The 25,367-nt window shown below is 34.1% G+C and overlaps 1 protein-coding gene across 2 annotated transcripts in view; it reads right to left on the reverse strand.

Moving 5' to 3' along the window:
* SGCZ (sarcoglycan zeta) overlaps positions 1–25,367 on the reverse strand; it is a 209,454-nt gene that overhangs the window by 109,951 nt on the left and 74,136 nt on the right. For both annotated transcript variants that reach the window (XM_053660017.1, XM_053660015.1), the window contains exon 2: positions 2,511–2,612. In XM_053660017.1, the coding sequence (XP_053515992.1) occupies positions 2,511–2,612 (102 nt within the window). The remainder of the gene's footprint in view (positions 1–2,510; positions 2,613–25,367) is intronic.

A 25,367-nucleotide genomic window follows, 5' to 3' on the forward strand; every position in this document is an offset into this window, starting at 1 on the left:
AATTTTTCCATCACATTTCTATGTGTAGGATTAAATTCCTGCATAACCAGAAGGTAACGTTAAATAAGAAAAAAATTTATTACAGAATGGAATACTGACTAAACATAAAGAAGACAACCCCTTAGACTTAGTGCAAGAAAATGCACAAACTCATGCACACGCACATATACACACATTAAAATTGCCAGGAAAAAAATCTGTATACATCCAAATTGTTGTACATAGTAATTAGTATTCTTCTTAGCTTAATTGAATATTCAAAAGTAGTTTTAAATTTTAATAAATGTGCTTATCTTAGACCTAGAGGAACTTTGATGTTTTACCATACAAATATCTGAATACATAAAAAGGTATAAAAAGATTAGCGTATACAACAGAATTTTCAAAATATAAATCTCATGTCTACTAGTATTGCTGAATTTCTTTGTATTCTTTCTTAACCTAAGAACTAAGCGTACTGATAAGTTTGCACCAAACTCACTGCATTCATGAGAAAACTAAGGCTCGGGGGAACTGTGGCTGGCTTCTTAAATAGTGACAAGGCTTTAGGGTAGAGCATACCCTACTGCATGCATTCGTGATCCTAATGAGGGGGCTGCTGATGAGATGTACATTTTCCTATTTATTTCAATTATTTATTTTTGTAGCGTGTGTGCAGAGAAATTTTCAAGTAAATGGGTCTCCTTTCTTTTCTCATCTCAAGCCACACCCCTGCCTGACTTCAGAGGTGCTGAGCCCCATGCTGCAGAACTACCTAGAGGCAGATGGTAATGGGTGGCCACGTGGGGAGAACAAGCAGCAGGACTGGATACGGGGAAGCGCTGTATAGAGATTTCAAATCGATACAGTGGTTTTAGAAGTGCTGGTGAACTGAGGCTGCGAACTTTCCAGGGACGAATATTAGTAAGCCTGACTGCCACCACCTCACACTTCAACGTTATAAAATCAGTGGCTTCTTTCTTATTAGGTCAGTAGATGGAGTACACATTCATCCAATTTTTCTAGAAGAATCCTAGTTCACAGTCACAGTTGCGCTCTCAAAACGGTTCTGGCTGTGGGGTGAATTCTCTCGCTCCCTACATTGTATTCTCAGGTGGCCACTACAGTTTGGTTTAAAGGGATGCATTTTCAGAGAAGTTCCTGCCTGTGATTACTCTCCCCTTCTTTGCCATGCTAAGTAATTTCTTGATTCCCACGTACAAGTTTGCCTTTCTTCAGATACTGTCTAACAGTACCCAACACAACAAGAAGTCAGAAAATAACTGAGCGGCAGTGACTTTCAATCAGAGGGGAGACTAACGGGGTAGCAGGCTATTTTTCAGTTCTTACAAAAATAAAACAAAAAGCCAATCAATGTTTAAAGTTTGAATTTAATTATTTGCATAGTTTACCATGTAAGGTTAGGTACCTTACATATGTCTATTGTGTTACTTGTCAGACCAAAATCCAGGAAGCAAAGAAATCTCAGTACAGAATTTCTAGTCCCTAGAGGAGTAGTCAACATAATATATAAATAAAACTGTGCAGGTTCTCATAAAACAAAATAAAATTTAGAGTTAATATAATTATCCTAATTAAAATTTCATATTAAAAAGTACTCTTTTCCGTTTTCACTTTGATATTTAAGGAAAAAAAGCTTTGAATCAAATTATGCCTTACTATATAACTCATTTGCTAAGATATTATTATGTCAGGGATATTGAACCATAATTCTAGTTTAAAAAGGACTTTCATATTTATGAAATAAGGCTAGCAAACTTCCACATTTTATGTAACACACTTTCTAGTCTTTCTGTCTGAATAAATTTATTTCCATACCTATACACACGTACCCCAGGGGAATGCCTACTAGATCTGAGATATTCTAGTTCAATTTTTATGCACCCAAGAATACTTACTACCTTCTGAGAAGTAACACACTTAAGCCAAAATAAACATTGTCTAAGTTATAATCTTTTTAATTTTAACATGCTGCTGAGTGATAAAGTACACAAAGCATACACACAGTTGAAAAGATAATATTCTTTCTTGGTTTAAATAATGTACATTCAGAAATCAATTTAATTTCTATACCATGACTCATTGTAATGTCTTAGAAAATGCACGTCCATTAAAACTAAAAAGATTTATAATATATTAACCTCAAATAATTTATTCAAGTCAATGCTTCCAACAAAAATTACTCAAGATATACCGAGTGCCCCTTTTGGAATTGATATAAATATGTATTTTTAACTTCCATTGAAAGCATTTTCAGAGGGGCACATTTTATAGACTAGCAAATACAACACTGCAGTTTAATTCAACATGATTCTCTAATCTGTTAGTTTAAAACTAACCTTCACTAGTTTTTCTGTTGTTTTATCATTTTGATTTCCTCCCGTAAGTCTTTAGCTTCAGGAAACTTAAATACAAACTGAACAGATACGGGGATTCTATTCTCCTATTTCAAGCTAAAACATAACCTCTAAATTATCTTTTACAGTTAAGCCAAAGCCAGTATCACATACCTTTCGGGAATGAATTTCTTTCACATACAATGGAAGTAGAAACTCAGATATACCTTCAAGTCGGATTCCCTTCTTGGTGACTCTCAGATTTCCCATACCATCCTACAAGCAATGAAATATAGTTCACTTTTAGGTGGATTAGAGAATGAATAACTGGCCATAATTTTCTTAGGCCTAAATTGAGAAAACAATAAGCTCAAGTCAGTGATGATTTAAGGAAAATGAGAGATCGAATCTACTTAATGAATGATTGCAGCAATTTGCATGCATATAGAGGGCTCTGTTTAAAATGAACGGGATAAGAGGAATATAACGGACCTAGTATCTACTCCCAGCTCTATCAAAGGCTAGGGTTTATCGTGAATAAATCCTGTAATTTCTTCATGCATCAGCCAGTTTAACTATTTATTAGGTATAATGATACTTGCTACCTAACTTTGGGAAGAACTTTATTTGCAGAGTTCTAATAACATTTTTATGCTATACTTACAAACACATACTTCTATAATATTGAAACAGTGACATTTGTATAATTTCAGTAAGTAATTAATGACTGACTAGTATAAACATGATGTTTGCATATTCAAACAACGAGAAAAGCGTATGTCCTTTCCTTTACAAAATAACACTTTGAGGGTAAAACAAGCACACAGGTAATGTTTATGAGACAGTAACATAAATAAAAAGGTAAGAATGGAATGCTAGTAGGAATTTTTACAAAAGAGATTTCAAGTCAGGCACTGGAGTGTACAGTGTCTCATGGGAGAGGCTGACTATGATAAAGGCCTTAAGAATATGGAATTTCAACAGGAGATGTCCATACAGCAAGGAACAAAATAAACATTCTGGTAACACACAGGAAATAACAAAGCCATCCAGTCTGGATAATGTAGGAAAGATGGTGAAAGAATACAAGGGGGATCATGTTATGAGGCCAGAGAAAGGAAGACCTTAAATGCAAAGCTAAGGAGTCCGTACCCACTTCAGACTCCAGAATAAGAATCATAAAAAGTTCTTGAATAGTTCAAATTATCAATGTTTCAGCTTTAAGGTTAATCTGGTAGGAATACTCTGTGGGGCTCAGTGATGCGTATTGGTGAATAACGCACAACTTGGCAAGAGGAGTGAGCAGCGTGGTGGGAACACAAACTCCAGGACCTGGTGACCGACTGTATCGGGAGATACCAAAAAGGGAGCATTTCTCATTAATCCAAGAGCCCGCCACCACGACTGAAGAAAGAAATGCAGTGGTTTTTACACTGGAAGCCTGAAGCTTGTAGACTCAGCAACAAAAATAAATTCAGTTTTGGACTTTCTAACTTTGAGGTATCATTGAAAAAGTCAGGTATTTATTCATAAACCATCACATCTGTAGAAAGTAGGTTGGCGATGACAAATACTTAAGGCATGTTGGATCTATTATGATGGATGAGCAAATGCCATGTGGGAAAATGTATATAAAACCAAGGAGAAACCTTCAGATAATGACTTGGTCTGTGGGTTGGAAAGAAATATTTTATACATTCTGGGCAGCTGAGTAGAAGAAGAGGAAAGCTTAGTGATTATCCTGGCTCCAGTCCTGAACCCCAAAAGAATGCCAATCAAGTTGTATAAAAACACTTTTCAGAAAGAATTAAAAGACTTTTAAATTAGACAAAGAAATGACTATTAAATAGAGAAATTTTTATGTGGGCAGTTTCAAATCTCTCATCAAAGGAGGAGGGAGTAGATTTTGGTTGAATTGGACTGGGGATAAGAAGAAGGGATTCATTTCTTGAGGCTCTGATTTAAAACTGACACTGGAAATGTCTAACAGGGGACCAACTAAAAATAAAGAAGCATACATATGAGAAATGTAAGCATCACTACAGGCTGATTCTGATGAGAAAATAGTCTCTTTTTGTCAAGATGATGACACACTCTGGTTCTGTGAGACACAGCTCTTTATACCAGTCTTGGAATATTCTCTTTCACTTTCAAAAGTGAAAAGTGTCTCTGATTTAGATATTCACTACAAAGTCACTGACAGACTGGCTCCAATTAATGTGGCTTTGCAGCATTCTACCTATCTAGGAACAGACAAAGTTCCTAGATAAGTTGGAAATTCAAAACTGAGACTGTGCTAGGCAGGAACGGCCAGAAGTCATAAAGATGCGGTGTTCTAAAGTAGCAAAAAACGATGCTCCTCAAACGCCGTAACAGCAGTGTTGGGCTACAAAATAGCACAAGGTCCAAGAATGATAACTGACAATAAAGTAAGGATTAAGATCAACAGGGGTTAAGAAATGTGAGAGATGCTAAGACCAGAAAATGGAGCTTCAGATTAAGAGATATGGGCAGCGAGAGAATTTCCAGACCTGAAGAAGCCTAAGGACCACAGGAGCAGTGGCAGCAGAAATCAAGTGGAGGCAGGACTCTCACATTCGGAAAGCTGGAAATATTAGAACGTAAAAGGGACACAAGGCTTTAAAGCATTACGCTTTCTCAGAGGGACTGTCTTCATTAAACCTGACACAGTGACTGTCTATATATTTTGTCAAATGCCTGTTGGAAGAAATGTTTTTAAGTAGCCGCCATGGAGTTGCTATGGAAACATCTAATGCAATTGACTAACTTGTGGATATTAAAAAATTCTAGCATAAACATAATTCACAGTTCGATATAATCTTAAAAATTATTTTCAGGGCCTCGCTGGTGTGACTCAGTGGATTGAGCCGCAGCCAGTGCCCAGAGAGGTCACTGGTTTGATTCCCATGCCTGGGTTGCAGGCCAGGTCTCCAGCTGTGGGGTGAGCTAGAGGCAGCTCACCTATGTATCTTTGGCACATTGATGCTTCTCTCCCTCTCTTTCTACCTCCCTTTCTCTCTTTCTAAAAGTAAATAAATAAAATCTTTAAAAATTACTTTTGTAAAAGAGTTAAAATTAAAAGAATCGGACATCTAAAGTGTGATAATATGTTATATGTATATTTAATTTTGGAAAGTTCTGAATCTTAAGCTCAGTGGTTTCTTACATTTTCTATACAATATATATTTTAATATATACCAATATTAATATTTTCTTTAAATTAGATGAAATAGCAAATCCCCTATATAAATGTAGAACAGTTATTAAAGTACTGTGCTGTGAATCTAACTTCACCCCAACATGTCTGTTTGTTTCATCTTTTATTTCTGTTTTGTATTAAAAATAAATTTTTAATTTTGTCCATATCATCTTCAGGTAGTTTTAAAATACATAAAGTTATATAATATATATTCAGTATATAATCAACCTGGTCCTCACATTTATGAACCAAACCCACTAATAATTTAAAAGATGATGAAATAATGTGGCTTTCCTTCTGCAGGAGCATTAAAAAATGAATTTATTCCTAAATCACTATATTCTTGGTTCCTTCAACATCTAAAAGGGAGGAAGTAATTTGTGAATTTACTGTTAAGAAGAACATTGTCAAAACTTTGGAAAGTAACAGGGTCTGGTGTCTCTATATGTCCCAGGTCCCAGTCTGGTATCTGCCACTCTCTGCCCGCGTCAGCTTGAACTACTCAACTACACGCTTTGTACCTTTAGTCATCTGTGAAAGGAATACTATCAGAATTTATGTGTTTATTGCAAGGACTACATGAGGATTAGAGAGCTTAAAATAATGCCTAACTTATGTAGCAACTGTAAAAAATGTAGGTATTATTGTACTTCATAGTTTTAACCATTGTTAACATTTTATTAAAATAACTTAAATTTTTCTCATATCATTATACAAATTCATATTGTTTATTTTCAGAGAGATTATCTTTGAACATCAAGACTCTGCATTGAGCTTTGTTATCATTATATTTACTGTGCTTTTATTCACTATCTAGTAATCTCATAATTGTTTACCTACTTTGGACACAGTGTGGTGTTGCTTTACAAGGGAATGTGGAACCGGCCAGATTGGATTTGAGACTTGACTATTATTTATTAACACTTGACTTCGGCATGTTGTTTAATCTATTTAAATTTAAATTCACTTTTCTATAATTATCATAATAGTATTTCTCACAGGGATGTTTTAATAATTTAACAAGATAATATGCAAAGTTGATTACTTGATCTGGCATATTTTTGATAATTATTCTCTGTACTCATTTAAAATAAACACTTTAATAATAAAATATAATTAACCTGTAATCAACATGTGTGGTTTTTTTATTGAATTAATTGAGGTAAAATTCATTAATAAAATTATATATAGATTCCACATGAACCATTCTATGACACATCATCTGTATATTGTATTGTATGTTCACCATCCAAAGTCAAGTCTCCTTCCATCACCATTTATCCCCTTCACCCTCTTCTACCTGCCGCCACTCCCTTTCCCACCAGCTGTCATCGCACTGTTGTCTATGAGGGTTTTTTTCTTAATCCATTCACCTTTTTTATCCAGTCCCCTGACCCTCTTTCCCCTCTGACAGCTGTCAGTCTGTTCTCTGTTTCTGAGTCCATCACATGTTTTTAAATCAATCTCTCCCGTTCTCTTTTCTTTTTCTCATTCCCTATGGCACTATTAAAGTTCAAGACTACTTCATCTTCAACCTGGCAATTGCCTCCAAACTTGCACTCTTGGGAGAGCAAGATAACATTTTTTACACAGTCAGTTTAATGAAATATTCTTTATTCTTGCTCAAAAACTCTTAAGATCACCTCAATACTCAGATTATTAATTTATATACTTTATTTTGAATATTCAGTATGCTTTCTAATCTATTATAAACAATATCATTTCACATTGAGAGGAAATATCACAGAACAATCTCTTCTACTGTAGCCCATCCTTTTTTAGAATAATTTTTAAGACCCTTTAAGTGTCCCATATAATCCTCAATTTTTCAGGTGTTTTGTTCTTTTCTCATTATTACTCATCCTTACCTTTACTAAACTGCTAGCAATTACCCAGAAAGCTCTCATTTTGCCATTAAAATTTCTTAATTGATGTATTTTATTTGCCTGAACTGATCTATTGACACCTCTCCTTCATACTCCTACCCATCATTCAAGGCCCAGTGCAAAGAGAGCCATGGTTAATATTATAGTCAGAAATAATATTTCTCACTACGCTCTATTGTCAAAATGCTATATTTGTTTCTCTCACAAAAGATATCATTTTCTTGTTCTAGTTATAGCTGGGTATTCATTGTTATCTCTTCATAAAAGTATATGATTTATTTATCTATTTATTTACTTCCTTTTCTAGCATAGTCCTTTCAATAGTGGTTTTATGGAGTATGTGGTCATTAAATGCTTCATTAATTAATCACTACAATTTATACCTTTACTTGATAAAAAACTTAAAAAGAATAAAGTGATATCTATGTGAAAACTATGCTATCATCAAAACTCAAATAATTAGCATTTAGAAACTGCCAGCAATATTTATTATAATTGTCATACATTTGATGTTTTGAACACAGTGAAGCATACTTTATTGAGAAATATGTTTTGAAATTTATTATGAAAGACTGACTTTAAGATAAATTGTAGACATGAATGTAATAAAGAGAATGCTGGTAGCCACACCCTTTTAAATGTAAAACATTCACTCATTCCTTCCCAGTGATCTGCCCCAGTTCATTCTGTGCTCACTCTACAAGGTTCTTGATCAACTTTAGCTGCCTGGTCGTAGCCAGGTCACTTAGACCGTGGCTACCCCCAGGATTCGAGTTTCTCCATGGCAGGCAAATTTAATGGTCAAAGTAATGAGAGTGTTGACGTGGAACAGAGAGAAGAATTTTAAATGATGTCATCATTAAACAATATAGAAGATCTGGTGTATAATTATTTAAAAAAGAAGAAAACTTTTCAAGAAAGTTAAAAGAATCTGGTAGTCAGAAGCTAATTAAATATATATTTTAGAATTTTTTTCTGGTTAGAACCAAATATTAAGTTCTTCCAAATTACTAGCATCATGCATTTTAAAAGAGACTGAGTAAGGAAAAACAGTAAATACATATTTTATGGCTTTGATGATCTAATATACATTCTATACTTCACTTTACATTAGAAAATGACCTTAGAGAGGCAATTTAGTGACAAATGGAGCTTATTAGAGTACTTATTTGTGAAACTTTGGTTATTAAATATTTTAATAAAATAAAAAAGTACTGAAATAGGTGTTAGATTGTTTAAATGTAACTGCAAGTCACTTTTAAATTTTGTTGTTTATTATTTAAGGTATTGTAAAAAAATGAAAAATTAATTTAATTTCCAACTCATAATTAAAGAAAAAATCCTCTTTAAAGTCTCTAAAGCATTTTCTTTTTTTAGCTGTTTTATGTTAATGTTACTTATAATTTATCATGAGCTGTTTTTTCTGAAGTCTAAAAGAAAGTTTTTATTGTTGTTTGCTGTAAGCCTGTATTTTTCATTTTAATTAGCCTTTGTTCTTTCTGCTTATTTTAGAAAATAAACTCTACAGTGTTGATAATTGATAGCCCTCTAATTTGACTTCTAATTCAGCTTGTCTAGAAATATCTTTATACATTGTTGTTAGTAAGATAACTTTTATCGACCTGAGCACAGTTTATTCCCTTTTTTCTTAGCCAATATGGTTTAAAGTTTCATAATTTATATATCACCAATGGTCAGAGTTGTGAAAAAGTTTTAAATGTATTTTTATATTGAATATGACAATAAGCACTGCACTTTGTATTTCTTATCACTGCACTGTTATTCTATGAGAAGGATTTTTAAAAAGTATAATAAAATTAAATTTATTTTTTCCAAATTTTTCTCTACTTAAAATATAATTTCCTGACAAGTACTTTCTTCTTTTTCTGACAACCCACAAAATCATCAGAGTGAAAATATGCTTATGCAAAGTGAAATAAAAAGCAAGAATATATGAAAAAGACATGGTAGATATGAGCACAGTCTTCCAGTAAACAGTGAAAAAATGGATGTCTTCAATGGTTGATGATATTATATATAAGGGGCCAGCAGAAATATTAGCCAACAGTAAACCAGACAGATTATACATAAGTGACCAGCATCATTTACTTCACATAATGGAGAACAGATCATAGGTATTCAATCCAGTATGAACATTTGTAATACATATGTGTTCTTTATGATCAACATGCTTGAAAAAAAAACATTTTCCCACAGAAATTTCTGTCAGAAAATTATTTCTATGACCCAGTCTAGTAACCTAATATTAAGTGTATAAACAACTTTAAATCTGCAGGGAAACATAGGCATTGTACATCTTTAGCTTGAAGTTCAAGTTATACCTTAAGGGTGTGATAAGCAACTGTGACAGGAGACGAGTCTGGTTAATAAAGAGGCTACAGGAAAACCAAGCTTGCTGTTAAAAACAAATCCTATTTCTCATTGGCAAAGGCAACAATTGAAAAAAACCTACGGGTTTGACTTAAGAAAAATAACAAATAATGAATTAATAATAATGCTATGTACCCTACAGACAGCCATCCCCAAATGAGTGACTGAGCAACCTCCATATTTTAATCTTTATAACAAGAGTATAAAGCCTAAAGGTTCACTATTAGCATGCCTGTTTCTCTCAAACATGTTTAATGGAACGCTACAATTATAATCAACTAAAAAATGTTCCATTTTCAAGTAGATTTAGAAAGCTGTCGCATGATGTATTCCCACTCAGAGCCACATTATGCATGCCAGCACCCTAAACACTCAGAAGTCTGGAGTAAAGAAACCTGTTTACTTTGTTCAGTATAGAGTTCCCCAAACATTCTGCCCAATGGGTTCCCTACTCACGTTTTAGAATAGGTAGAATAATATCCCCTGAATACACCGTGGAAAAACTGGTTTAACCGCCTGTATTTTACAAACTCTGTAGGAATACTTACTAAAAGGGAGGTGCATTGTATAACATAGAGGCTCAAAAAAGTTAAAAGCTACTGTATCTCCACGGATACTTTTGAAAGACTATGTATAGTACCACTAAATTCGGTTTTAATTTGATTTCCCAGCCACCTTTAAATGCTGGAGAGAATATGCTGAACATCGCAAGGCATCTGTGCTGCTTCATGGACATGACATTTTATTGTCAATAAGAACTGAGAAAGAGCTCTGGTTCTGCATATGAGATTTGTCAGTGTTATAAGCATAATTTAGTTCCTAAAAGGGGATCACTTCTTGCCTTGAACAAATTCACATTTCTGGACCTGAAAATTAAGGACAAGACCTGAAGGAATGGTCATTCTACACAGGCAGTCCACGTGCAAGGTCTTGACTAAGAAGTCCTTCCAGATTCTCAAGAAAACATCTTCAATTTCTACCCTGTTATGAAAGTCAGTGTAATAGCTTAATTTAGAGAGCGTGTTGGCAGAGCCAATGGTTTATCAACAGGACTTTGTGAAATAGGCACATTATTGTCCTTATTTTAATTAAACTACCAAAATAAGGGAGTTAAGTGGACTTTATGCACCTAATAAGCTAGCCTGAAGTCTAGTCATAGTAGGTCACTACAGAGATAGAAAATGTAAGTTTAATTTATTTTAGTGGGTAATTCCAGAAGGAAATTCTAATACTTTTATGATTATTTCTGATTTAATTTGTATATCTTCTTCTCTCTTAAATGTTTTGCATTCTTTTACTTTTAAATTTTCCTTCTCTAACTGATGGCATTTACCAACGTATACTTCTCTTTGGGCTCAGGTCTACATCACGGCCATCTGGAAAATGTTCCCGTAAGACAGAACTCTGGTTCCAAATGATTATAAAGCTCACCCTGGAAATGAATCCCCTCAGAACAAATTGTTGATATTTGTACAGTCTTAGACCATTGTAAGGAAATTTCAAAACAACATTTTCTGAAAATAAAAATTCTGCATTTAACATTCTTTTTATGAATTTTCTAATCACTTTCATCCTGTAAAACTACATTGTGTGCGTGTTTCATGTGTGTGCCTGTATGTGTATTTGGAAGAGGTGAGCTGCACCGGAGGCATAGGTGATATAAACTTGTTGGACTTGAAATTGCAGGTATCCTACTAGCCAGGAACTGAGGGAATATTAGGTAAATGTCATTGGAAATACTACAGAAACACCATGAAGACACAGACGAGCAAGCTGATTCTCTCTGTGGGACCAGGTGGTGGGACTATTAGTAAGTTTTCTGACTTTGGCTTGTCTCATGGTTCACAGACCTTCTCATCACCATGGCGTTTTGGCATGCATCATATTGAGCTCATAAAGCTGTAGCACTTGGATTCTTAAACTAAGGTAGTCTCTTAGGGTTTTAATATCTGAAGATTTTTCTCATTATCAAGAAGAACCTTTCATGCAGAAATGCAGTGGGTCATCTCTCAGCCAAATCTTAAAAGATTCTATGAGCTTCTTTAAAGATACTATGGATTTCCATCTCTTTCACCCTTGAATTTTAAGGATGGATTTTTTTCTCCTAAAACATGCCATCTAGACTCTTTTTAATATAAGTTCCATTTTGGGTACTAGTAACAACCATCCACTTGGAAAATATTTAAGATGAGTTTTTTCCTATATTTTAGCTATTACACTCTGTTATGGTTCCAAATGGCATCCAAGTTTTTTGTTTGTTTGTTTGTGATATCAAAGACACACCTCAGCCTGCAGTGACATCCTTCTCTTGCTCCTTTTGCTAATCCCTTCTCAGCAATGTGGTCCCCACAGAAACTGCCATTTCCTTACCTATTATGATATGCTTAAAATCCAGACTATTCAAGCAAGAGTTGAGAATTAAACCCAGGTCAGTCAATCAACAGTTTTACTAATGTATCTTGAACTCAAAATAAAGAGCAACGAATTAAACAATTTCTCTTTGAATGTAAAACTGAAGTTAAGTTTAGAGAATGCCAGAATATGCCTAGGATAAGAGGCAGCACAGAGGAGAAAGGACGCTGATTCCATGGGGCAAACGTACCCATTTCTAGTTCGTCCTAAAGCGCCCGTGCCTGGCTATCCTTTCCACATCGTACTGTGTATTTTCAACACTTCCTTCAGGGTCATGATCCCACAAACTAAATAACTCTCTCTCTCTCTCTCTCTCTCTCTCCTCCTTCTTTTACTCTCTCTTTTCCATTGCATGGAAAAACAATGACCGGTGTTAAGTAATCCACCATCTAGATTTTCCAGGAAGGAAGTAGAACTGCTGGGGAGGATAAACTGCATAAGGTCAGAAAATCCATGAAGGACACAAGACCCCCTTGTCAGTGACTGACGAGTGTAGCTGCCTTATCCTGAGGCCCCTCAGAAATGAGGATCTTGGTCACTTCACTGTTAAGCCACCAAATATAGCAAAAGTCAAGTCCCACTTCAATTTACGACTTATCCCACCTACCAGGACTGCCAATGATGACAAAGCTTTAGCTGTCAGGAAATAACTCAGCTGCAAAGAACCGTCTTACGCAAAATCATGCCTCCCCTTCTTAGAAAGGCACACATGACCACTGATCAACGAAAGCAGACAGAGACGCAGCCACCACACCCCCAGTCTGCACGAGTCTCGGGCTAACTCGGGCTCCGTGCTCCCTGTGCGGCCAGTCCTCTGCCTCACAGTCTGACTTCCCTCTCCGCTCAGTCCTGTTCCCTTGAAGTAATGTCATCATCCAGATTATTAAGAAATATTTTTATTAAAGTGCAATAAACTCCACGATACTTTTTAAATTAAAATTAAATCTTAGGGTAAAGGTGAGACTGATATTGAAAATGAAAGTGAAGTATAATAGACAAGAGAAATCAGTACATTAATATTTCTGCCAGGTGGAAAGAAAAATGATAAGATGATACTTATATTGACAATTCAAACACATTTTTTCCCTTCGCACAGGGCTCTATTAAGGCCCCATCATCACCAGGAAAGCACTTTCACTTTTCGTGCCTGCACTCCAATCTTCCCTTTATACTAATTCAGTTATCACAGACTTTCTTAAAATATTTGATTGCAAACAATGGTAATTTTGTAGAATTACTCAGGTCCAGACAATATAGGTCTAGGTTAGTTTCTGTTTACCTGGAAGCCAGAAAAGGAGCATCTCTTCTCTATATGAACATCAAATCACACTTTTTAAAATAGTTGCTTGGGATGACTGTCTCTCCAAATATTTAAACATAGGTACATGTAGAAAACTTGTAAGAGATAAAATACAGTGTTTGGTGGGATGTTGGTTGAGAAGTTATTGCAGGTAATGGATTCAATATCCACCCTCTTTCTAGCTTTTAGTACAAAATTCAGAGTCATGGTCAATGATTTTTTTCACACAATGAATCAGTGGCTATGTGTTATGAGTCTGTTGTAGGCTATGCTTGTGCAGTGTCTGTGTGGTGTGTGCATGTGCTTTGGGGGGTCGTGGGGTGTGAGCATCCATCTCTGGGAAAGTAAGTAAATAAAACACAGTGCCTGGACCTCATCAAGTATCACACAACCCTGTGCAGCAGATGAGTATATGTATACCTGTTAGCAACAGTATTTAGAAAATTAAAGGGAAAATTGTAATAATATTTTTATAAATTAAAAGTCTGTGCACAACATAGATGAAGTCTATTTGCCAGAGCACGAAGGAGTGAAATGATCACTAAAAGGAATAGAATGACTACAAAGAGGGCAAGTGCAAATAAGGAAAGTGGAATGAGGACATAAATAAAAGGAATGCTAGAAGAATAAATAAATAATAAATAGCAAACAGTGAGTGAGAGACTTTGCACAATGATGTAATAGTGACAATATTCCACAAATTAATTGGCATCATTATCTCAATCTTCTGCACCTGAATTAAAAACAAAGTAAAACCTGCCACAGAAAGATCCATTCTGTTAATCTCCCTGTCTGTCCTCACTGCTATGGTTTTAATTCTTATTTTTTCATATTCTGTCTATGTTATATTATCAGTTTTCTAAATGTTCTCATTATCATTAATGTGTACAATGAAAATATTTTCATACTGTGGATGCTCTTATCCTCTTATAAAGCAAATATTATTTTATTAATGTCCAAAGATAAACTTAACATGAAAATATCTTTCATATTCTGAACCATATTCTGGTATATTATGATCCAATGGTAATAACAGTTTATTGTTTCACAAATTTCCTCATAATGTATACTATCCCTACTTCTTTGTTTCCATAACAAATATTCTTCTCTCATTCAAGTGTTTATTGCAATGCTTTATCATTCACTGTTATCTGGAAACTCTCTCTGTGGCTTAGATTCACTGTATGATGTGTTCTGAATGGGAAAAATAACAAACACTTCTGTGTTTTCTGCCTTACTCCTATACTCATAATACTTCTGACACTAGAGTTGTGGGTTTCTACACACCAAGCCATTCTCTGAGACACCAGTTGGATGTCCTACAATTTGACTCAATTCTGACTCAATTCTGGACTCACCTGGACATAGAGCCCATGCTTTCAGGGTTCAGTCCCAGGAGACTGGCTCCCGCTTTGAGATGCAAATTTCAAGTCCAGATTGTTGTTTGCACTTCTGGACAACTGGCTATAAAACAAGATGTGCCTGTGACTCCCTTCCCTCACCCTCGGGCTCCATTAATTTACTAAAATGACTTACAGAACTCAGGGAGAACATCTTAATCACTAGGTTACTGGTTTCATTATAAAAAGGTACAACTCAGGAGCAGGCAGATAAAAGTGATGCACAGAGCCAGGTGTGCAGGAAGTGGCACAGAGCTACCACGCCCTCTCCTCCACTTTGCCCAAACCTCCACATGTTCTCCAACCTGGAAACTCCCAAACTCTGCTTTGGAGATTTTAATGGAGCCTTCATCATGTAACAATCTGTTATTAGCTCACTCTCCAGTCCCATGTAACAATCTGTTATTAGCTCACTCCCATTCTCTGGACAGAGGGATGGGACTGAGAATTCTAAGCTTCCAACCTTGGCTAGCCCCCATCCTGAAGCATCCAGGAGCCCAGGAAGAGTCCCCTCATTAGAATGAAAGATACTTCTGTCACCCAGGAAGTTACAAGAGATTTAATAGCTCTGTGTCAGAAACTGGGGTTGAAGAACAAATAGTAGAACAAAAGATAGTCCTGGTGTTCTGATCTTTTAGGACATTTCAGCATTTTAGAGGCTCCATGCCAGGAACCAGGGCAGATATATATATATATATTTATATTTATATTTATATTTATATTTATATTTATATTTATATTTATATTTATATTTATATTTATATTTATTTATATTTATATTTATATTTATATTTATATTTATATTTATATTTATATTTATATTTATATTTATATATAAAATTATATGTGCAATATAATTATATAAAGTGCACATATAATTATATATTATATACACTTTCACTTATTCTTTTTTATCTCTTATTTCTCACAATAACTTGACTATATAATCACAGTACTTGGCAGAACCTCATAAACACCAATTGAGGCTTAAAATGCATTTTCAAACGTGCAGGAGTAATGAGAGTGCTTGTAGCAGAGCAGCTCTGACAGACAAATGTACCCCCTGAAAACATCTACAGAATGTGTAATAAAAAAATAAAGTGTAAAAATAATCGTTTTTGAAGGAAAAATACTAAAGTACTGTGAAAAAATGTGCATGATATAAAATTTACTGTTAACCATTTTTAAGTATACAGTAGCATTAAGTACATTCACACTGTTGTACAAAATCACCCCTATATCACTGAAAATCTTCACCATCCCCAACTAAAACTCTGTACCCCATTAAGTAGTCACTTTCAACACTTCTCCCCCACCTGGCAGTCACTGTTCCATCTTCTGCCTCTGTAAACTTGACAACTCCGGGTGCCTCATTACCAGTGTAATCACACAATGTATGTCCTTCTGTGTCTGGCTTATTTCATTTCACTTCATTTCATGACATCTTCATAATGTGTCCATGTTGTAGTATGTGTCAGAATTGTCTTCTGTTTTCAGGCTGAGTGACATCCCATTGTATGTATGCACCACACTTTGTCTATCCATTCATCCACTGATGGATACATAGGCTGCTTCCAACTTTAGACAATTATGAATAATGCTGCCATAACATACCAATATACCTTTGGGACAATACTTAAATTATTTTGGGTGTATTCCCGTAAGTGAACTTGCTGGATCAGGTGATAATTATACATTTAATTTCCTGTGGATTCCCACACTGTTTTCCACAACATCTACACCATTTTACATCCCTGTTGGCAATGTGCCAGTGTTCCAACTTCTCCACATTCTCATCGGTACTTGTTATCGTTCGCTTTGCTTCGTTTTGTTTTGTGTTTTAGTATAATAGTGACTGTAATAGCTTTCCAGCAGTTCTTCCTGTGTCCATTCTTCTGCACGTACTCTGTAACATTCAGTCAGAATTTTAAAAATATAATTCTGTTCACATTACTAACCTTTTAATGTTTTTAGATGTTATCTAGTGACCTAATGAGGATAAACATATTTTTTAAGATAAAATGTAATTGATTTACTTTGATTTTATTCTTATTTGTAGCTTTATTTGTTGTTATAGATTTTCCCCACAACTGCTTTCATTCTACAGGCTGGTTTTCTGAACTAGTAGACATTAGTTGGAGAAGTCAGACTTCTTCCTGAGTTAAGCTTTAGACATCAATGTCTCCTGTAAGTCTCTTTATTTTTCGGCAGAATAGCAGTCTATACCTGTTTATAAAAATGCATCTCTCTCTCACTGTATTTTAATTGCCTGTTATTTATTTGTTCCCCCAGTAAGTTGAAGGAGCAATATTAGTGCCTAGAGTAGTTCCTGGGAAAAGGGAAACGATGTTTGCTGAATGACTTACCACGAAGTGCTGGTTTTAAGAAAACAATCTGACCTTAATACCATTAAAACATAATCACTTATTTTTATTATGAAATAGTAAGTTTTATTACACAAAATGGAAAATATAGAAAACCATTAAAGAGAAAATAATTCCCATAATGCCACCATACACATGTGAACACAAGATTTTCTATTTGAAATAAGTTAAATATAACAAATACCAGTAAGCATTGCAAATAAAGACTATCTTACTGGTAGAAAAGAGACAATATTCTGATGCACTGATATTCTAATATTTATGGTACACTATATTGTAACATACTAATAAGACATAAATATACTAGAGGAGTCAATCAGAGAGAACAAAACATAAACTAGAACACAAACCAAATAAATCATGATATTGTAGTATCTATATAGTATCAAATTGCTAAGCATTTGACTATCCTTGTTCAATAAATAAATGTATATTTATGCATGCATATTATTTAGGTATCCCAAACATAGACATATTGTTTATATAACCCAAAATATATGTATAGCACATAAACTACAGGGTGTGGCAAAAGTAGGTTTACAGTTGTTTGTGTGGAAAATAATAATTAATAAAAAATAATGCAGGAGTAAACTTTGTTTTTTGTACTCACAAAGGTAAACCTACTTTTGCTCTACCTTGTATATTGATAGATTGCTTTTTAAAATTTCTCAAAAATGCTTTGCAATGAAAATCTGAAGCTAAATAACATTGCTTTAAATTCTCATCTGACTTCTATTTACTGACGAATTCCTAGCACCTATATATTCAAATAATTTGTTAGTGAAACAATATAAATGTTATACACGATGTAATATACAAATGATAAAACTTCTTTTCTTTAAAGCTGACATACTGAGTTGTAAGCATTTGGATTTACTCCCAAGCAGTTTTCTGTAGAACATTGATAACAAAAATATATGATGACTATTTTCGAAAACTATAGATATATTTCAATTTCAATTTTGCAAGTTAGCATTGTACTGTTACGAATAAGGCATTTGTCCTGACACTGTCCTTGAATCAAAATATGTGGTTATTATCTCTAATTTATGATGTCAGTCCCTTCGATCTTTACTGCAGATTTTATTCATTCCAAAGTTTTGTGTACTTTGTTGGTTTATAAGCTACCAGCAGATGTTTTGCTATAATCATGTCAGGAATGAAAGATAATTTATATATTCAATCAGCAGTAAAACAAGAATGAATGTTTTATTTGTACTAAAAAACTCAAGTCTATATTCTTTGTTTTCTTGATTCCAAATCAATTTATAATTTAATTGCTAAGAATAGTAACTAGTAGCTAGCTATTATTATTAGAAATAGTAACTAGATTGATTGCCAACAATAGCTGGTCTGGTTTCTATTTGTGCAGGTGAAGTACACAAATCTAACAAAACAGAGAAGTTCAGTTATTTTTCAACAAAAATTGATGCATTTATTCAACTTTTATGCAGATTTTCTGTATCTCTAGATGAATCATATTAATATCTTGGTAAAGTCATTGAATCTAAGATTTAATTTAATAATTTATAGAATTCAATAATCATATCTGCCTATTCTACCTAACAAATATGATAAAAAGATAAAATGGATGGCATTATCAAAGATTTTTGGAAACTACTGAACATTGGGAAGGCTTATAAAATAATAAAATCATGAACAAGAATGATTAACTAAATTACTCTTCAGAAGTTCAGGCCAATCAGCCAACGTCTTGTATATTTAGTGGAGTCAGTGGAAGAAGGAGAGGGGAAAGATGTATATTATACCTAAGAGTAATAAACAGTAGCTTTATTCCAGTGTCAGATTTTCTCTATTTTGATACTTGAGAAATTCCGAGAGGTGTCATTAATTATATATAACATATATATCATACCTAACATATACTATGTTAAATAATATACAAAATCATATATACATTACTTGAAATCCTTTCCAAGCAACTGATATCTGTCCGAAGAGTAATATATTTAACAATATGAGTGAGTTATCAAAAATTTCTAGATAATGGAGAAAATTTAACAGAATAAAAGGAAAGATAAACACTGGAATACCATATATTAAGAAAAATAAAATAAAATAAGAAAATGTAAATAAAAGTAGAGGGTTAACTGCAGTACATTTGAGAAAAAAAAAACTTTCTTTAGCAAAGTATGTGATGTAAAAGTCTGGATGTTCCTGATGATGAGATGTAATCTTTTTTTTTCTCACAGTGATAAAGATAATCTGTGAAAAAATATTTATATACATGCAAAGCACACTAACTCAGGGCATAATTTTGAGCATTTGATAAAGTTTGTAAAAGTAATCTTTGCTTATAATGTTTTGAACAATTTTTTTAATTGCACAATATTAATAAAATAGCACTGTTAATACTAATCTGCAGGCCCAAAACTACTTGGTTTTGAATAAAAATTAACTTATACTAGTTTCCTCTATATTGCAATGGAATAGTTAGATTTGATCTAGAGACGATATAAAAAACAAAATATAAATATGATAAACCCTGACAATATATATGTGATGTAATGCTCAGGAGAAACAGGATGATTCAGTATGGAAATAAATTAAACTAAAATTTTATTGAACCCTTCATATTACATGGTAGGACATAAAGTACTGTTTAAAATTGATGAATCAAGAAATAAGTATACAATTTAAAGTTTTGATGGTTAGTCGTAGATAGTTTCCTGTGGTCAGTAATATAGCATTCATGCTAGTAGTATTTCCCTTTAAATATTATAGAATTATATTGTAACTCTATTAAAATCGTGACATGTTTATTTTTGAACCTACGATCCTCCCACTAGTAAAGGGTACAGGAGAAATTTCCAAATGAGGCCTCTAACCTAAATTTACATTCATTATTTCAGACTGAAAGTCTCTGTAGAATCTCAGAATGATGATTCCAGACTTCAACCTAATCCCTGGCTTGGCTCTAGAAACGATAGGTCATTGCTTTCGTGTCTGTGCCTCTATAATATTTTTAATTCCCCTGTTCATATATTGAAAGATATTACTTCATTCCAGGAAAAAGATATCAATTAAGCTTGTTTAATATTTACCCTTCTTAAAATGATACATAGGTTCATGATATGAGTACTAACAGAGGAAATACATGTTACTTTCAGCCAAACGAATCAATTTCTTTCCTCCAAGTGTGATTTGAGTTTACAAAAGGATGCAAGTCAGTTAAGGTTTACAAAGTCCTCGACTGTACTTGTGTGTGATCACCGAGGGAGCAGAACTGACCTAGTTTTCACAAATCACCGAGGACTTGGCGTTTCTCCCACAAGCCCAATTTGTTTTTGAAGTAGCTATTGTGAGATTTTAAGATGGTTGGTACGTGGTTTTTGTTTCAAGTGCTACAGTGCTAGAATACATGAATGTATCACTTCCTACACAACACTAATGACTTTGAAAGTAATCTTGGCAACTTTACCCATCAGCTAAGCTGAACAACTATACCAGTGATTTCATTGAATATATTTAGTCAAATAATTTCTATGCTTTGAAAATACAGTCCCAATTAAAACAAACATTATTGCAACAGCATAACTCTTGATATCAGCAGCTTGATTACCACTTTGTTTTTCTTCTCAGTGTCATTCATTAGGAGAGATTCTAACAAAAAGTAATAAAAATAAAAATAGATGCTTAGTTCAATTCATAAGAACCTAGGCCCTGTTACACCCTGCACTATATCATTTAATACTTTAAGGAATGGAAACATTAAATTCAAAACATGTAAATGATACCACCTAAATAATACAGTTAAAATTGGTAGAAATAATATTTAGATTTAACCTCATTAATTCCAAAGTGTGTGCAGTTGACTATGATGTAGGAAGAAAATGACAATAACATTGACAAACATTAAGTCGACGAGACAGGAAACTATTTGTAATTTGCATTCATCAAGATCTCATTATTTCTTAAACGTACTGGATAGACTGTCCATATTAAGCATTTGAGACGCAAAGGGGATTTTCCATATGCAACAACACAAAGTCACACACATACACCTCTATTATTTATCTGAAGCGGAAGTTCACATGAACAGGGCAGAGACTCCAGATGATGGCTTTTATGTCTGTACTGGCTGTGATGCTCTGCGGATCCTGCAACCATCATCCTGTCAACACACTGATACCTTCGCTTTTTTACAAACCCATTCTGACAACTGTATATTCATCACTCATTGCGATTTTACTGTGCATTACTCTGGCAGCTAATGATGTTGGAAAGTTTCTTCATTTGTTTTTTTTTCTCATTGGCATATCCTCTTTGATATAATAACTTCATTTATTTTGTCTATGTTTAACAACTGTTTGTTTTGAAAATTCCTTATACATTGTATATACTAGGCTTTAATCAAACATGTAGTTCTAATATATTTTAGCCTACTCTGTGGTTTTTCTATCATCCTCCTCAAAGGGCAAAATTTTCCAATTTTGATTAAGTCCAGTTTAGCATGATTTTTTATAGATCATGTATTTGATATTAAGTCTAGTACTGTATCCCAAAGATACTTTGCTTTTTCCTAACATTTTATAATTGTGCAGTTAATATTTAAGTCCACGATCTATATTGATCTAATTTGTATACAGCGTGACAGCTAAGTAGAAGTTTGTTTTCATGCCTATGGATGTCCAATTGCCCTGGCACAGTTTTTGAATGGGATATCCTTTCTCCATGGAATGGCTTTGTAACTTTCTCAAAATCAGCTGAGCCTATTTGTGTGGGTCTGCATGAGGTTCTCTATTCTGTCCCATTGTTCTCTGTTTATCTCTTGTATCTCTCTCTTACTGTAGTTATAGAGTAGGACAATATCTAGTAGGGTGATTTTTCTGTTCTTTAAGACTGCTTAGCTATTCTAGCATCTGCGTTTTTCTGGACAAATTTTAGAATAAGCCTGTATATATTTGCAAAGAATCTTGCTTGGATTTTTCATAGGAATTGCATGAGGCCCATAGATTGATAGAGCTTGCTTATGAGAGACATGAAAGATCAACATTTCAATGCAATTCTTATTAGTATGTATATATATATGTGTGTGTATGTATATATATGTATACATATATGGCTTTGTTTACATGTCTAGCATGATACCGTGGCTACAGTCTTTACACAGGCTCTCTTCTGGTGTTCTGTCATTACCAGGAGAGTACTTTCCTTCCTATAGGGTCTCCAGGAGAACCCTGTTTTCTTGCTTCTCAGAGCTGGTTCAAACACAAGCTCCCAAATCTCTGGTCTACATCTTCTAATCTTTGTAACCAAAGAAACACCACATTTACACAAGTTTCCTTTCATGAAATCATCTTTCTCAGTGAGAATTTACTCGGCTTCTGAGTCTATTGAGTTTATTTCCCAGTTTTATTATTTTGAATCTCTCCATTCTGGGCTTTACCCTCATGTAAGCGAATAGCTGGTTATTTTGCTAAATTGTTGTTTTATTTCTTTAGTTTGTGTCCCTCTGTAGTCAGACTTTTACAGATCAAATCTCTTCTCCCATTGACTATTTACATTTTCTTATTTTAAAACATAATTTAAAAGATCTATGCAAGTTCTTAAACATGCACATTTGATTAATCTATGGGTGATTAATAAAAACTCATTAATTGTATTGTAATGTTAAAAAGTGTATTTTTAAATGTTTGGCATACCTCATCATATGTCATACAACATGGTAAAATGTGAGTTTTTGAAATGATTTTTACAGGTTTTTTAAAAATAAATTTCATATATAGCTCAATTTGTTGATGCCAATTTTGCATATTATCTTCAAGGCTCCTTTCAAGGTGACAGTCTGGAGACAGGAGAGAATGTGATAAAGCGTTCCTCATCTGCAGTCTAAATGAAAAGCATTTCTTTATTACCTTTCTGCCTCCATCAGACTAAAGACATCTGAAGACATCAATGTGACTGACAGTTGACACATTTTACCTTTGAGGTAGAAGGGCTCTATAATGACAATATGAAATATATGAGCTTTCACACCACATTATTTTACTCTCATTCTTTATTCATTGGCAGCCTACATACTGTGAATGTCCAGAGCTAAGTAATAAGAGAAAAATAGTGACCTCCAGGCTGAGACTAAACTCCTAGAGTTACAATTTAGAGGCGACACCTTTCACATCCAGAAGTTACAATACAGCGCTTTTAATCTGGGATCAGTTGCAAGCAGCACTTGGGCATTTTGCTTGTGCCCACAGGTAATAGCACAAGATGTGCAGTCAGAATAGAAAGGTATTTGTGGCCAGACTGCATCATTCTGTTTCTTTTTCTGTTTTTTTTTCCACCCAAGCAACAGTTTACTTTCAACAATTAAAAAAAATCTGATAATTTAGTGCTTTTAACACATTTCCCTATACCAACTGGCTAACCCAAAGTAGAGAACACTCAATCACTTATCATTTTCACTCAGTGAACAGTTTTGCACAACTGCTGGTGGCAGCTGCTACACCAGACACTGAGGGCACACAAGGCTCTTTCTCGAATGGCACCGCAGGCTTTGCTTGTCTCCCTTCACGAACACTTCCCGTAAACAGACACTTAGCTACATCTGGTCTTCTAGTTTCATGAACTGCATGTCTCCAATACTATGCATGGCTGACACACACATCTCCTCCTTAATTACTGTCTATTTAGAAAATTCGTACTCTGTTTACCTGCCACTATTTCCTGTTTGCCTTTTTTATTTTTCCTTTTTGGAGTTCAGCGCTGGATTGAGAGAACCACACTCCCAAATCCATGGCACACTTTCACCAGCCATCACGATGTCCCCCTTTCCTGCTAATCTCCTATTCTCTTTCTCACTACTCCATGGACTCGGAAACTTACTGTCTGCATATTCTTACAAAATAGATAGCATAGGTCCTCATGTAAACACATTCTATAGGTAGTCACACACATCCTTTTTTATACTTGCTTTTAATATCATTCTGCATTGTTTTGTGCACAAATACCTTAGTACTTTTAATGTTATATAACTGTCAAAAATATCAACCTATTTTATCTACATATTTCTGTTTATGGACTCGTAGGTCATTTCTCACTGCCTGCTAACACAAGCATTGCGAAACCCACTCTGCAGTACTTTCTGGCCCATATACATAAAATAGTGACTGATGGATCATAGTGACTGAAATATATACATATTCTTTGTCTCACTGAGTATGTACTCTGTGTTCTTCAGCTTAGCTCTGCTGGTTTTGATTCTTAGTATCAATGCTTAAGGATTTTTGTACTTTATTACCCCTCAATGACATTGGATACGTTTTTTCCTAAGGCTTTCAAACAGACAGATGTAAACTGTCATTTCATTGTTTATTTTTAGCATTTTGTGACCACTTGAGAGGTTGTATGCTTCACTGTGCTTCCATTAGACATACAGGCTTTTCTTACCACATTTCTGTTTTGTATCATTTATGTAGTAATCTATTAGGCTTCCTGTCATAATCTTAACAGTTATGTGAGTTCAGTATATTTCAGATTCTTATCTCTTGTCTTTTTTGATATGACATTTTTCCCACCTGCCAACCATCTGCTAACTTTGGTGTTCTCCACTGAAGAACTGCTTAAAATTCATATAGTCAAAACCAAATATAAAATATATGATTCCTTATAATCTTGTTTAAGAAGTTTTCACATCCTGTTATTACAAAGTACTCTACATTTTACTTTGTTAGCCCTCAATTTTTATGTCAAACTCAGTTTATGTCTATTTTACCTCCATCATTTTATATGGTAAAAAGTAGAGATATAACATTAATTTCTTAATGTTGCAGGCCACTTTCTTGCCTCTTTCTTTTAAATCGTATGTATACCCTTTCCACTTTATTTAACCATATATGTTATAGTGTTACATACTTTGTAATATGTTAAGTGTTACATATTTAACCATATATGTTACATACTTTGAATAACAAGTTGTATAAATACCTCCCTGATTTTTAATTTAAATGGGTCTTACCAGTAAGAGATTTTACACTTTAATAAATTGCACCAAGTGAGTTTCTCAAACATATGCATT

Source organism: Artibeus jamaicensis, unplaced genomic scaffold, assembly GCF_021234435.1.
Source record: "Artibeus jamaicensis isolate MK-2021 breed Jamaican fruit bat unplaced genomic scaffold, CSHL_Jam_final scaffold_833, whole genome shotgun sequence".
Taxonomy (NCBI): Eukaryota; Metazoa; Chordata; class Mammalia; order Chiroptera; family Phyllostomidae; genus Artibeus; species Artibeus jamaicensis.